The following is a 16,715-nucleotide window of genomic DNA, read 5'->3' as shown; positions in this document are numbered from 1 at the left end:
ACTTATCTCTGAAAATGGAGGTCGTGAGGATGATAGAGAGCACCTGGGCTTGAATGAATGATCTCAATAGCTTCCCTGAGACTCAATGATGCTAACTGAATGCTTATTGGAGCTTGAATCCTCCTGAATTGCTCTATGGACCTCCCTCGATTTCAGCTTCAAGTGAACATGGAGGTTGTTGATTTTGGAGTTACAGATGAGTTGCAGCCATCTGGTTAGCTTCACTATGACCTGAGGAATGTGCCTGGATGATTGGCTTGGCTCAGAACCTCCTGAATTACTCCATGGACCTCCAACTGCAAATGCTCCAAAGTGAGAGCAACAATGGTGTTCCTCCACTTACAGAAGTGATCCAGGTGCTTGGATCACCTCAAATGACCTCCCTTGAGATGTTAGAATGTTCACTTCCCAAAGATGAGCTCTGGTTTGAAGAAATCGATTCTTCTTGCCAAAGAACTTTGAAAAACAATGAACATGAGAAGAGAAAGAGAAAGCAAGGAATATGGTTGCTTTGGTGTGTTTTTCTACTGAATTATGCTCTCCTATTTATAGGCAAATGTCTCAGTACTGAGTGAGAGTGTGAGCTTGCTTAATGGGAGAGTTTTGGTTTCTTAGCCATGAAGAAATTCAAAGAATCTCCAAAATGCAATGATGCATTTTCGGGCTAGCTTCCCCTATCCATTGATTCCATCTGATCTTAGGGGACATTTCAGATGCAAAGTGAGCTCCAATTGGTTGATGAGAAGATTCCTTGGGTGATTCATCAATTTGCCATAAATTCACAAAAGTAATCATTACATAATCACATGTTCTTGTTTTTAGAATCTTCTTCAATTCTTATGGCATGGTGAAAATGAATGCATGGCATGGTTTCAGACATGTTATGGGTCGTGTAGCATCCATTAGTGAAGCAAAATGCACAAAATTGCAAAGTTCCAATTTGCACATGACCTATAATTTTACTTCATGAGGCCAACTTTGAACAAGCATAACTCCTAGCTCAAATTGAATTTGGAGAAGGTTGAACACAATTTGGAAAGCCCTAAACATCTACTTCAAATCATTAGTTTATGTCTTCTTCAGAATCATTTGGGAAATTTGTGAAAAATGAGCCCAAAGTTGGATGAAAACTAGGTTAAAACACTTAGAAAAATTTCTAAGTGTTTATGACCTAAACTTCAAAATTTCCAAAACTTCATAAATGGTTGATCTTTTGAAAAAAGTTCCTTTGTAAGATGTTGTTTTATTTTGCAAGATCTACAACTTTCATGTTGGAAGTTTTTTGAGTTGTGTAGGTGAAATTTTGAGTTCTCACCATGCCTTTAAAAACCCTAATTCCCGACTTTTTGCTCCTTGATGAATTTCTTTGAATTTCTTTGGTCAAATGACTTTGACATCCATATATTGATGATATTGATCTTTGAAAGTCATTTTTTGACCAAAAACCTTAAAAGTCAATGATGATCCCACACAGTTGACTTTTCCTGACAAAGTGAATTTTTTGGGCTTTTGTGTAGAAATAAGATCTTTTCCTCAAATGAATGGTGTAAATGGATTATATTGAGGTAGTAGAGATTCTTGAATCATGTCTTGAGTTTTGGATCCATGCCCTGATTAAAAGTCAACTATCTTGGTGAATTAGGTCAAAAACCCTAATTGTCGACCAGAGGACAATGATGACTGTAGACTTTGAACTGAGGTGTAATGTCCAGTGGATCTTGTCATATGAGTTGTTTGAAGATGATTGATGTCTTTGAATGGTCCCTTAGGGCTTTTTAGGGTTTCCCAAAGGTGATCCCTGATTTTAGTCCTTGATAGGCTCCAAACCCTAGTCTGTTGATCTGAGTAATCCTGTACTTAGATGACTGGGTATCTTAATCAATCATAGGTGTAATAATGAGGCTTTTGAGTCTTATGATTGTATTAGAGACTAATCCCTCTATTGATTGATCCTTTGCCTGAGTTTTCTTGTCTTTGAACACCCTTGATTGAATGTTAGGCTGTTCTGGATACTTGCCTCGACTTGATGAAAAATCCTGAAGATATGTCATCTCAGGGGGGGCAAAAATTAGGGTATGACAAAAACTTCAACCCATAACCATGATTTTTGAACTGTCATCACATAAATACTGCAATAATTACAACGGAAAATAAACATAAACTACATACTGGGAAATTGACGTTATATGTCCCTTTAATTCAGTATCGAGATTTCAACTATATCTACATGGTGAGAAAGATACAAACCAATGTAGAGAACATGAGCAGAAGAAGCTTAAAGTGGTGGTTGCGGTTTTGGTTGAGGTTGCGGAATTGAAAATGGAATTTGAACAAACTATTATCTAATGCAATTCACGATTAATAACACTGATAAAAAGCTAGGTGATACATGGAGTAGTGCTCAATACCCGAGCAACAATTGACGGGGTCTATCGGATTCGTGACATCTCCAACACAAATTTGTATAGCAAATGCCATCATCACAGCAAAGATCAGAAGCACAATCTAGAGGAAGAAAAACATAAAATCCACATGACATAAATAATTTAGCATTTACAAATCCGGTGAAGCTCCTTTTCTATTCCTCTGTTATCCACAAAGCACCTGATAAATATAGAAAATGCAGTCCCTCCTCCAAACAGCAAGGGGTTGCAGGATGTAGAAACAAACAAACAAAATAATGAAGCGGTAGATCTGACAATGGAAATAGGTTTTTGGCCTTCCGGAGTCTTATAACCTAGTATATCAAATAAAATAATGAGAATCAAAATACGCAAACAAAACGAAGTTTATTGGAGTTAAAAAAAAAACTTCAAACAAAATGAAGTTTACTGGTCTTGAACACCCTGATTGTCGATTTTCTTTTCCTTCAAGGGTGGTCTCTGAAAGGGCGTGCACAACCTCTTTCTTTCTATACTTTAATATATTTCTTTTATAATTTAAAACAAAGGTATAGAGAAAAGTCAAACTTTTCCCGTTCAACCTACTCCAATTGTGATATCGAAGCCTAGTTCTGTGAGAGCACATGATATTAAGGCCTTGGTTTCTCCAATATCAGCATCATCTCAAAATCTGCAAAGTCAAACTTCTATCAGGGCCCTGAGATGATGATGGTCTAATTGTATCGAGAAAAGTGGCTGAAGAAACTACACAGTAGATGCATGAAAACCTCAGGAGCTATCAAAGGGATGATACAGTGTATTCTCCAGTAATTTCCACGGAATATATTGGTGATGACAGTTCATTCTACAAATAAGATCATGAGTGTACTGCAGGGAATTTAAGAACTAAGAAAGTTACTCAGTGAAAACACTTAATAACCAAAGTGAAGAAATTAATGAAGTGAAGCACGATTGTATTATGATTCAACATACCGCCCCGCCTATCCATGATACAAATGTCGGATTTGACGCTGATTGTATAACCTCAATTATATCAATTGCTTCATTTGGAGGAATAACATGTAAAACCCTGTGGTATAAAAAGATAGATGGACTATCAATTAGCTTTACGTGAACAAAATAATCCGCAAAATAACTGATGATGCTACGTAAATACACCAATAGCTCGCTGGAAAATCCACAAGAATCTGCAAGAATCAAAGCCTGTTTCAAATATTAGCACAAAAATCAGAATTTTTGCATTAGGACTTGAACCATTTTAAATTACTATTCATATAATACATTCATCTTCATCCAAAAGTAGTGCAGCAAGTCCCATGATCAGAATGGTCAACTAAAAAGTTGATAAACTCCAATATCAAAACTTTGGAAATGAAACTGAAATCCCATTAGCCAAACACATCACAAGAATTTTGCTAAAATATTATACAAATATGTGAGCTTTGGATAAAGCAGGAACAACAGCAAGAGTAAATTTCGTAGAAGAAAAACAAACCTTTCTAGCAACATCGAGAACTTAGAGTGAAGACATAAATATAACCATTGGAATAAATTCTTGAAACAAATTTGCAGTTTAGTTCCTCTTTATTGAAAGTCTATACTTTCACAACTATTTTCTATATAGTCCCATCGAATTGCAATAAATGTCCATAAATCAGTAATCCAATAGAAGCATGAATTAACATCACTTACAGTTGACTCATGTCAGATTCGACGTGGATATTTCATAAGGTTTTCAAAATCCTTCTGTTCCACCATGTTAGGGTTATTATTTAGATGAGGCAAGCACAACAATAGAACAAAGAAACAAAGTAAAGCAGGATAAACCAACACTATCTTTTACTCATCAAATATCTCAATGGCTCTGAATGACATCTCCACCGAAGATCATACCTCATCGAATTCAATAATCATCAAAGCCATAATATCCTTCTTCCAACTGAAACCGTAGCCAATCCCGCAAGAAAATTGGAATAACTACGACATCTCTTTCGGCAATTTCATCCATCGTTTCATACAGCACATGTAAAACAGAATCAAACACTACAACATTAAACTCAGAGCGGAGTAAGTTTCCAAAATACATCACCTTGTTTTAAACCGAACATCTCCTTCAACTCGCGATTCTCCAGCCTTCACAGCATTAGCGACACCATCGCCCCTTACAAAATTTCAATCCATCTTCAACATTGATTCAACTTCACCTTCGCAGCAACAACTCTCAACAATCTAGGCTGAATCACATCCCCAACCGCATCGACCTCAGCGATCCAAACTTCAATGCACGAACCAATAGTAGAAGGAAGAAGAAGATGTAAAGCAGAGGAAGTAGAAGCATAGATCGGAAGATGCATCACCTGGATTTCGTTGCTTGATTCATTAATTCCATAGCCATGTAATAAAATAGAGGAAGAGGAATATAGCGTAAAATAGAGGAAGAGGAATATAGCATAAGATTGAAGCAGCGATTGGTTCAGAAAAAGAGATATAAGAGTTAAAGTGTGGACAATTGAAAAATAGGGAGGCGGAAGTATACCTAGGGTCTGTGGAATGTCAGATTCGTTTTGCATATGAAGAGAATAGTGAGAAGGAATTGAACAGCCATTGACATAGATTGATGCAAAAAATTTATTGATGCAGTGAATATTTTTATTTTGAGCGCAGCAAAGCATCGAGAAAGAGGAACAGTAAAAGGTTGCATTGAGAAGTAAAAGCTGCATCGAGAAAGAAGAAGTAAAAGGTTATATCCAGAAAATCACATTTATAACTCTTAATTTTTTTATAATGATTCAATCTTAAAAAAAACAAAATATATAATAAATAACATAACATATATATTTATAGTAATATTACCAAAAATAGAAATATTATAAATAGCAAAGGCTCTAGAATTGCGCCACTTGTAAGACTTGCCCAAATACTCCTTTAGAAATATTATTATCTATGATGTAACAAAAAAAGTTAACATATTTAAAATAAACTAAAAATATTATGGAAGAAAAAGTTAACATACCTACTATTTATTTATTTATGGTCATTGCTTTTTAATAAAATAAAATAAATAAATGTAATTATTTTTTATTAATTATTGTATTTTTTTGTCATAGAAAAGAGATTCCTCGTCTCATTAATTAATTATTTAAATTATTAATTAAAATTAAATGTAAAATTAAAGTTTAAAAGTTTAAATCTATGTGTTGTAATTAAACTATTCATATTCATAGTATTACTCATGGATATTTGAGTTCAACAATTAATTAATTTACTCATGGATTAGTCCCTTTTTTTATCAATTTTTAAACAATATTTTTTGGCTTCATTAAAAAAAATTAACTTATATTAATAAGTTATCATAAATTTTAAAAAATTATATAAGTCATCTTAAATATAATTAAATTAATTTTAATTTCAATTAAAATAAGTTCCACTTAATATTTTTGACTCTAAGTTTTGACATTAAAAATAAATTTAATAACTTCAATTTTATTTCAAATAAATTAAGACAAACTCTACATCTTCTTTATAAACATAAGATAAATATGTAAACATTTCTAAGTTGCAATTTTAATTTGACAAATATTATTAATTTTATAACTATTAATGACAAATTATGATAATAAATTTTTACTATAAATAATTAAAACATAAACCATGTGATTTTCTGCCATATTCATTGAACCTACACATTGTAGGCTACAATGCTATAAAAGCTGATCGGTATAATAATAGGAATATGATTTTATTGACAAACTTAATAAACCAATAGAAAAATTGTTAAAAAATTATTAAATTACTAATATATAAATTTCGTCATTATCTAAATTTCATTTATATCTTTGAATTTATTTATTAATAATTTTTTCTATATTGTTTGCTTTTACACTATTAACTTATTCAATCATCAAAGTCTAATTGAATATCAAATCAAATCAAAAATCAAATTAAGTCATTTTATTTAATATAAATGAAAATCAAATCAAAAGTTAATAATTATAATTTATTGAAAAAAATTAAATCAAATCATTTTTATTAAATATAAATGAAAATCAAATCAAAAGTCTAATTGGATTTATTCTAAGAAAGTTTCTCACATATCATCATTATCTATCTATGCCACCCTTATATTGGCATACAAAGTTCAAAGGCAAGGAAATTTCTACGTAACCGAACATGGAATGAAGTGGTTTGTTTTTTCGAATCAGCAAAGAAACAATTCATTAAAATAACCAGCGCCCAAGTAGTGCAAACATACATCAGTATCCACTAAAGAACATACATGAATATTGTGCCAAAATTTAAGGCCATTAAACAACACCACTTGAAGAACGTCTAAGCCAATAGAGAAAACTACCCCAAAACAATAGTATACACGAAAAATAGCATTGCATGACAGAAACAAAAGACCAGACCAGCACTGCATGATAGACCAAAAACACCAACTTAGAACAATTTAATTACCGTCTATCTAAAAGACCTCTCGACCGTCGACACCAAAATTCCTGATACTCCGCGACGACTGTGCCTCACAACCAGCAAGCATTCTTCCTTAAAAAAACTATCAGAGGCACATACGCTGCAGAAACACCCGATGCGAAAAAGATCGATAGCGCGCTAAATACCAGCTACCCAGGATAAAGAATAAGGAACAATCTGAAACTTTACCAGCAATAGAAGCATCAATTAAAATCCATCTACATGATTAAAATCCAAATTTCAACGCAAGCTACACTTGATCACAGGTGCAAACGACGCTCCGATATACGGTAAGCTGAAAATACCATCCACCGCGCCAAAAAAATAAAAACAAATTAGATAAACTTCACCAGCCAAACCAACTCCCCTACCAGCTCAGTCTCTAGTCTCTACGAATCAACTGATGGTTCAAGATCCTGTCAGAATTCCGAAAAAACCTTAACAAAATTGGCCCAATTACATTTAACACGTGTAATGGCACGACAACTACATAATGGTGGAGATGGCCAACTGTGACTGCATAAGTATGTGACATAAACCCGTGTAACATTGCAGCTACTTCTGAATTCGCAATAAAAAACCGACATGATAAAACTGTTGATGAAGCACATCTAAATATCATATGTTCCCATCATTTAAGCCCTTAATTTCCCTCTGCCCAAATCTATTGCCTTGTTGATTAGCATCCCTTGACTTAGACACAAATTAGAACACAAGCCAAGTAACCTTGAAGTAAACCTCCTTGGTAGACTGAAACATCTTGTCTAAGACTCTCTCAAACATTCGAGCCAAACCCAACCTCATAAGCGATCCATAAAACACAGCTTCTAAACATTAATCTGAATAGCCTGAAACAACATGGAAGACAAAAAATAACAACCTTCATTCACAATTTATTTACTACCCCTAATGAAATCCTCCAAAGCAACATAGAAATTCACAGAGAATATAAAAGTCACAAAAATATCCATAACAAACCAAGTAAACGAAACCCATAAATTTCCCTCTCAAAACACATAACCCAAGGCAACATAACCGAAAAAGGAATTAATTTCAACCTAACTAATAGCTTGAAAAACAAAAACTGATTCTCAATTTCAGCAAAATACCATACCATCTAAAAACGAAATGCAGTGAGATGATATTGCTAGTATATACCTTCAAATCACTGCCAGCGTATCCTTCGGTCAAGTTAGATAGTTCGTCAAACTCAAAAATCAGAGTACAAACTATGTTTTGCAAGAAAGATTCTTAGAATCTTCTTTCATTTTTTAGCATCAGGGAAATCAACATAGATCCTACACAAAAATATAAGCACAGTTAGGAAAGAAGGATAACTTGTATTTATCTCATTTATCATGCTTCATTTTCTTATCTACTTAGCAAAAATTGTGTGATTACCAATAACAAAGGAATATATTTAAAAAAATGATTCGTAGTAGTATTTCTCAAATATCCATATCATCTATCATAGGAAGGAACTCAACAGCAGGTTGAAGTTAACCTTATTTCCCTGTAATTTTGAAGATCATAAGAGAGGCTTCAATATATTAATAAACTCAAACATATAGGTGATTGGATGAAAGGTAGAAACTTCGACTCAAGGAGAGAAAAAATAAACCTTGTTGTATATTTCTGCAATTTCCTAAACCTCTTCATAGAGTATCTCCCATAGTGCAAGGAATTTTGGTTGTCGCAATATAGTCACTCAACGAAAAATCAGTGAGCTAACACAATAAAAACAACAAAATTACAACCAACAAAAATCATAAATTTATAAACTTCACCAGAGTATATATTACAAATTACAACAAAAAATTAAGTTGGATCTGAAATAAACTTGGATATCATCAAAGCTCTAGCAATTGAAGAGTTTGACATCGATCTATGATGGATCTGAAATGACAACACCATGTTCTTGAATAACTTCATCCATGACAGCAAAGAGAATCAAACAATGTTAGTTAACTAAATCGAAAGCAGAATAGATAGAGAAATGGAACGAAGGTGAAGAAAACAACAAACTTGCGGTGAGAGTGGATGGTGTAACGAAATCAAGTTTGAAAAGGAAGAATATAGGTGCGTTAAAAACCCTAGTTATTATGGTTGTTGGTTTTCAGGGAAAAATTGATAAACGATTCAAACCCTAAACAAAATCAGTTAATGGGAAAGCAAGGGTTTTCCAAAATCAAAAATGAATTCTTCTCAAAATCACGAATAAACAATGTTCACAGAAACAACGAAGATTGAACGTAGCTGGTTAATTTTTCTCAATGGGTGTGGTGGATCTGAAGCTATGGAGAGGGACAGCGATTGAAGAAATCAGTGAGAACGAAGGCGAAGACAAAGCGCAAACTCTAGCTGCAGTTTACACATAGTGGAGCGGTAGTGGTGATAGCAAGCAGAGAACGTTTTTTCAGTAAGATATTAAACTTGGAGATGTAATTAGGAAAACCAATAAACTAATCAATTTCAAATTTGAAAATAACCTTTCATTATCTCAATACATTGAGGACTGTGAAATCAGTATAGAGAACGTGAAAAATCTTAATGGCACATCTACTTAAATAATAAATATAATAAGTAAATATTATTTAAATAAATTATTTCCATATTTAGAAAGTTGTAAAATGAAGAGAATTGATGTGAGCTTGCCATATGTCAGATTTGTCCATTTACTTATTTTGCTTTTTTATTATGAACTAGTCAGAGACCCGTGCTTCCGCACGGGTGATTTTTTTTTCTGGTGTAGTATTTTTGTAATGATATAAATAATATAAATAAAAGGAATTATAAGCAATATGCATAATTAAAAGGAATTGTTTTACTATTCCCAATTCTTTGAAAACCGAATATCCATAGGAATCGTTTTGAAATTTGAAAATAAATACTTTAGTTTTCAAATAAAAGTTATTATTGTTTAAAATAAAATAGGCATTGTATTGAAAGTGGCCCTTAAGATTAAACATTATTATCGTATTCATGTGCTAATTTTGTGTCTAATAAATGACCATATAAAAAAGGACATGTGAGTTGGAGAAAAAAAATAAAATTTTAACAAATGCAAATGTAAAATTTTAAATATAAATGAAAAATATGAAATAATTTACTTAATTGTAAATTTAACAATAATTATATAGAAAACAATGATCCACAAAAAAATGTTTAAGATAGGTTAAGAACACAATAGCAAAATTGGGTCTGGTAATTTAATAATTGACGGTCCAACAACAATTAAAAGAAAATGTTATAGATCACTATGGTTTAGTTATAAATGAAAAATGATCATATAAATTCAATTATATTAAATAATCATATAAAAAATACTATAAGATGGAGATAATAAAAATGAAATATTAACATTTAAAAATAAAAATTATCTCTCAATTAATAGTAATTGTTGATTAAAATAAAATAGCTACTATGTTGATAATGACCCGTGAAATAAAAAAATAATTTGATGCGATATAAAATATATTTAAAAACAAATGTAAAATAAACAATAATCATGAAAATTTAATTGTATTAAATAATGATAAAAAATCGTGAGATGGAGAAAAAAATAAAAATAAAGATATTATCTCTCAAATAAAGACAATGATTGATTAAAATAAAATAGACATTATGTTGATAGTGACCCGTGAGATAATAAATAAATAAATAGAGAAAAAAATTAAAATGAAAGTAAGAAAGTGTGAAAAAATGTGAGAGAAATTTGAAATTTTAATTAAGATAGAGAAAATGTGTAATGATCGATTAAAAAAAATTAAATATTGAGTTGATAGTGGCCCGTGAAATAATTAAATATTTTTGGGAATAATAATTAAATGATCGATTATTAATATTTTTTGCGATAATAGATAAATGTAGAAAAATTAAAATGAAAGTATGGAAAAATGAAATGTGAAAGAAATTTGAAATTTAATGACCCGTGAAATAAAAAAATAATTTGATGCGATATAAAATATATTTAAAAACAAATGTAAAATAAACAATAATCATGGAAATTTAATTGTATTAAATAATGATAAAAAATCGTGAGATGGAGAAAAAAATAAAAATAAAGATATTATCTCTCAAATAAAGACAATGATTGATTAAAATAAAATAGACATTATGTTGATAGTGACCCGTGAGATAATAAATAAATAAATAAATAGAGAAAAAAATTAAAATGAAAGTAAGAAAGTGTGAAAAAATGTGAGAGAAATTTGAATTTTTAATTAAGATAGAGAAAATGTGTAATGATCGATTAAAAAAATTAAATATTGAGTTGATAGTGGCCCGTGAAATAATTAAAAATTTTTGGGAATAATAATTAAATGATCGATTATTAATATTTTTTGCGATAATAGATAAATGTAGAAAAATTAAAATGAAAGTATGGAAAATGAAATGTGAAAGAAATTTGAAATTTTTAGTAAGATTAAAATTTAAAAATAGACTATTAATATTTTTTGTGATAATAAATAAATTAAGAAAAATTAAAATGAAAGTAAGAAAGTGTGGGAAAATGAAATGTAAAAGAAATTTAAATATGACTTCCATCATCCATGACTTACATGTGATGTCATCATTCATGCAATAAAGTTGTAGGGAGAATGTTATTTAATTCGGACCAATAAAAAGCTAACACTTGGGGCATTCATTCAATAAAGTTGAAAGAGTGAATACTTAATTTGTTAGTTACAAAAATGACCTTTTATTAGTGCAAATAAATTTTGGTGAAAGGGTAATTTAGGCAATTTGGTCAATCTATTATTAATGAATAGATAGTAGATAGTAGATAGTAGATGATTAGGAAATCAAAGATCTAGCGTACCAACATATCTAAGAGGATCGAGGACAAAAACCCAAGCCTCAATACACCATCATCAATCTAGATACGTGCTTCTTAAGCTTAGGTTTCATTTTTTTTTTTATTCTTAAAAATAGATTTTAGAAATATGTTTTTCAAAATACTATTAATTTTTATATAAATTATATTTTAACATTATATAACATAAACATACATTATTAAATATTAAAATATGGTTAAAATCATAATTTTTTTTAAAAATGTATCTCAAAAATAATTTTTATTAAAAAAAACTATTTAAAATAATTTCAATTTTAAGTGATTTTTAAAATTTTGATAATAAAAAAATAAAATTATAACAAAATGATAAAATACCTAAAAATAACATCTTAAGAGTAAATATTTAAATTATTTTTTAAAAATCTATGCAAAAAATTTTCAACAAAATAATCTTACATTATAAAATTCATTTTTAAAGAAAGCCAAAGCCCAAAGCAAAGGAGCCATAAATCTCTAATGATTTTTTTTTTTTGCATTATTTATCAAATACATGCATGTTGATGTATATAATTCGGTCAAACGTCCCTTTTAATATTTAAACTTTCCTTGGACCATAATTTTACACCAAACAAATTTGATTATTTGATAATGTGCATACAAAAAATAGTATAAATCAATAAAACTATGATTAAGTTAGAAATAGTATAAATATCAAAAAGTTACACATTTTTTAAAGTTTGTCGGTGATTGCATATCAAACGAACATAATTTTTCAATTTAAATATCAATTTTAAAAGTTACACATTTTTAAAAATGGTCAAGTGGTTGCATATCAAACAAACATAATTTTTCAATAGCTTGCATTTAATATATATATATATATATATATATATATATATATATATATATATATATATATATATATATATATATATATATATATATATATATATATAGCATATCATACGAGAATATCTTTTTTATATGAGAATGAATCTGAATCAGTAGATTTTAAAATAAATGGTGGAGATTATGTGTGAATCTTTTTTTATCTCCCTTCCATCTTTTTTTTAATGATGGAAGATCTGAACCAGTATATATAATTAATCATTAAAATTTTATTAAATTTTTGATATAAGCATTAGGAAAAACAATAAAGAATCATACAAATATACAAAAAATTTATTCACCATTTATTTATTTTATTAAAAATTAACTAAAATACATTATAAAAATAATTAATAACATTGAAAAATTAAGACTAAAAATTAAAATTAAACTAAATATAAAAACAACATAAATGTAATTAACTAAAATACATTATAATTTAAAATTTGCATACCATTTATTTATTTTATTAAAAATTAACTAAAATACATTATAAAAATAATTAATAACATTGAAAAAATTAAGATTGGAAATTAAAATTAAACTAAATATAAAACACCATAAATATAATTAATAAAATAGAAAATCTAATGATTAAATTTTTTTATATATTTAAATAATGAAATGTCAAATCTGCAGGTAATTTCGCAGGAAATTTTCCTGCGGAATTACCTGCGAATTTTGTATTACAGCGTGGTGTTAATAAAAGTTGATAATCGCAGGAAGATCCGCAGGAAAGTTTCCTGCGAAATTACCTGCGGATTTTATATTTTTGTTAGATATTTGGTTTAAAATACATTTTCCGCAGTAAAATCCGCAGGTCTTCCTGCGGAATTTGCTGCCAACTCTGAATCCGCAGGAAATTTATTTTATTTAATAAAGTGCCAGGAAAATCCGCAAGTATACCTGCGGAATAGTTTTCGCAGGAAATTCCGCAGGTAATACGAGTATTTCTAGTAGTGAGAGAGAGAAAAAAAGATTCTCACATAATCTCCACCATTCATTTTAAAATCCAATGATTCAGATTCATTCTCACATTCTCCTATAAAAAAGGGATTCTCATATGATATATATATATATATATATATATATATATATATATATATATATATATATATATATATATATATATATATATATATATATATATATATATATATATATATATATATATATATATAGTAATGCTATTCATACACCCAATTGTTACAACAATACTTACACCCAGCAGTATTTTACAATAGTCATTAAATTTGGTTAATGCAGTAATGAAGTTGGTTAATGCAACATCCAGGTATTAAAAATAATTTTTAGCAGTTACCAAACTTGGTTAATGCAGTGTGCAAACTTAGTTAATTCAGTAATAAAGATGGTTAATGCAACATCCCGGTATTAAAAATATTTTTTAGCAGTCATCAAAATTGGTTAATGCAGTGTAAATACTTAGTTAATGCACGTCCATGTATTAAAAATAAACGCCCGTACATGAATAGTATTCGGTCGTACATGAACAGTGTCGTCTGTAAGTACATACAGTCAAACTTATTGAATGCATTTAATAATCTTAAATGCATTAAGTTAAAGTACCTTTTTATTTGTCATTTAATATGAGCCTGTTTTTTTCTCTTATAGAATTTACAAGTGTTTTTTTTACTATGTTTAATAATAATAATAATAATAATAATAATAATAATAATATTTTTAAAATTTATTTTTATAATATTATATTATAACTTTCAATTTTAGTATACATATATATACACTTACATGGATTACATATTCTTCAAGGTATTTAGAAAACATGATGGATTTAATGGTCTTTATAGTTGTTTGTTTGAGCCTAACATATTGCAAAATTGATGCTAGAAGCAATACTTTATTAGAAGGGGAAAATCATTTCACTCGATCTAATAACCTTAGGGTATGTGATCTATTGTTCTCTCTTTTTTTTTTTTTTTGTACATATGATTTAATTGGTTGTAATTTTGGTTTAGAAAATTCAGCATCAAGTGGACAGAGATTTTTACTGTGTTGATATCTACGAGCAACCTGCTCTACAACACCCTTTACTAAAAAATCACAAAATTCAGGTATGGTAGAGTTGAACAATTTATAAGATTAACTATCTTAGTTAATGGCGATGTTAAAAATAATTGTTATTTGATGAAGTATAAGAGAAAGATATATAATTGTAGCTATTTCAAATTTCAAATCTAAAATATTCATTCAAGATTAGTTTAATTAGTACTCGTTTGTAAAGAATTTCAACTTCAATTATGTTTTATTGTTTAATGAACCTTGTTTTATTTCCTCTTTATGATAATTTATGTAGCTTTATCCCACCTTTGCAAAGAACGTCATACAAAGTAGTCTCTCTTATAGTAAAATTATGGATGGAAATGCGGATAAATGTTTAGCGGGAAAAGTTCCTATTTACAAAAGGAGAAAAGTTCATCAAATTAATACTAATTTATCTTCAAGATTACAAACGGATGATTTTCAGCAGTATTCAAGAAGTTCTCCTGGCTATCATGTAAGTGATTATTTTAATGAACACATTTCTCGTTAAATTTAAGAGTCATTTTGAAAGATAATAATTAAATTTAAAATTTAACTTTATATACATTTAAAATGTTAGCTAAGTTCAATAATAAAGAGCATTATTAAATATTAATACTACGATAATTAATAAAAGTTTCTTCTTATAGATGACTAAGTTCAAACGAACTTAGTTTTTTTTGACAGAAACAAACTCAACACATTTCATTTATCAAACATTGTTCAATACAAGGAGGTATCATATTAAAGATCCTACGCCTAGTCCAAGAATTGGCCGCCTTAGTTAACGTATGGGCAACCGAATTCGCTTGGCGCTTAATGAACTTAACCTCAAAGTTCGGAAAAGAACATAACAAATTACGAATAAACTTAATGATAAAACTAAATTCCGAGGAACCGACATGCTTAGTATGGATAGCATTAACAATCACTTGACAATCACTTTCAAAGGTCACATGAGAAATTTGGGAAGAGATAGCATGTTGGATGGCTTCCTTTAACGCAATAGCTTCAGCTTCAAAGACGGATAAGAAACCCACATCCCATGATGCACCTGCACTGATGAATCTTCCCAAATGATCCCTGAAGCACCAACCTCTATTAGTAGATCCAAGAGCATGATTAAAACCTGCATCAACATTGCATTTCACCCGATTAACCATAGGTGGAATCCAAACTACCGAATTATTATGATTATCACACACCAACTCCTCTTTGGCTTGAAACCAATCATACCAAACATGATAGGCTTGTAACCCAATTCTTATTGCATCTTCACGACTATCTTGCCACACCACATTATTTCGGCTTCTCCAAAGAGCCTCCAGTAAGACAGCAAATCTACCCGCATTCCTACGGTCCTCACGACAACAGACGTCAAAAATAATTGACTTAACATCATGAAAAGAATGTAAACGGGTGTCAATTAAAGAAGACAAACCTGCTGCCCGCCAACTTTGAACCGTAGAACTACAACCAAAAAAGATATGCCACTCATCCTCGTCCTCTACTTCACACCAAGGACAAAGAGAAGGACAAAATACATGGTGTTGTTACAATTTTGTACGAGTAGGAAGGCAACCTCTACAAATACGCCATAAAAGATGTTTCGCTCTAGAAGGAGCAGATATGCTCCACAAGTTCTTCCAATTACCCTCCACCCCAAGATACCGAGAACTACTTTGCTTCTCCCTCCAAATTCTATAACCCGATTTCACACTGTATTCACCATTTTGCTCCTCTTGCTACACCAACCTATCCTCCGTTACCTCCTCCACCAAAGGTACTTTAAGAATAGATTCAGCCCCCTCATGATCAAAAAGATTATTCACCATCCCCACATCCCATTGCTTTGCGTTAGGTAGAAGAAGATCCTTAACATAGAGTTCATACACTTCTTGGTTTTGTGGCCCTCTAACCCACCGACTCCTTTTCTCCCGAAGCCAAGGATCATGCATAACCTTTATACTATTACCATCCCCTATACTCCACCTACTTCCCACCTTTAACACCTCCCTAGCTTTTCACAAACTACGCCAAACAAAGCTCGGATTGTTGCCAACCTTTGAATCTAGGTAAGATGAGTGAGGAAAATA

The 16,715-nt window shown here is 30.2% G+C and overlaps 1 protein-coding gene and 2 long non-coding RNA genes across 7 annotated transcripts; 1 reads left to right on the top strand and 2 right to left on the bottom strand.

Moving 5' to 3' along the window:
• Positions 1-2,118: 2,118 nt before the first annotated feature.
• Positions 2,119-5,110, bottom strand: LOC131606534 (uncharacterized). Of its 4 annotated transcripts, none has more exons than XR_009284865.1 (3): positions 4,939-5,110; positions 2,833-4,759; positions 2,119-2,737 (listed from the first exon to the last, which is right to left on the bottom strand). It is a non-coding gene; the product is annotated as an uncharacterized LOC131606534 (long non-coding RNA). The 4 variants fall into 4 exon arrangements; XR_009284868.1 differs by having other exon boundaries at positions 2,988-4,759; XR_009284866.1 differs by having other exon boundaries at positions 2,119-3,072; positions 3,153-4,759.
• A 1,551-nt stretch (positions 5,111-6,661) lies between these two features.
• Positions 6,662-9,404, bottom strand: LOC131601591 (uncharacterized). Of its 2 annotated transcripts, XR_009283728.1 has the most exons (4): positions 8,497-9,404; positions 8,277-8,388; positions 8,034-8,173; positions 6,662-7,723 (listed from the first exon to the last, which is right to left on the bottom strand). It is a non-coding gene; the product is annotated as an uncharacterized LOC131601591 (long non-coding RNA). The 2 variants fall into 2 exon arrangements; XR_009283729.1 differs by lacking the exon at positions 8,277-8,388 and having other exon boundaries at positions 8,497-9,398.
• A 4,958-nt stretch (positions 9,405-14,362) lies between these two features.
• LOC131604546 (uncharacterized) lies at positions 14,363-15,130 on the top strand. Its single transcript, XM_058876979.1, has 3 exons — positions 14,363-14,482; positions 14,556-14,651; positions 14,894-15,130. The coding sequence occupies exons 1-3, from the start codon at positions 14,363-14,365 to the stop codon at positions 15,128-15,130; spliced, it is 453 nt and encodes a 150-aa protein (XP_058732962.1).
• The last annotated feature ends 1,585 nt before the right edge of the window (positions 15,131-16,715 follow it).

This window comes from Vicia villosa, linkage group LG5, assembly GCF_029867415.1.
Source record: "Vicia villosa cultivar HV-30 ecotype Madison, WI linkage group LG5, Vvil1.0, whole genome shotgun sequence".
Lineage (NCBI taxonomy): Eukaryota > Viridiplantae > Streptophyta > Magnoliopsida > Fabales > Fabaceae > Vicia > Vicia villosa.
This window is presented reverse-complemented; position numbering and strand designations above follow the sequence as displayed.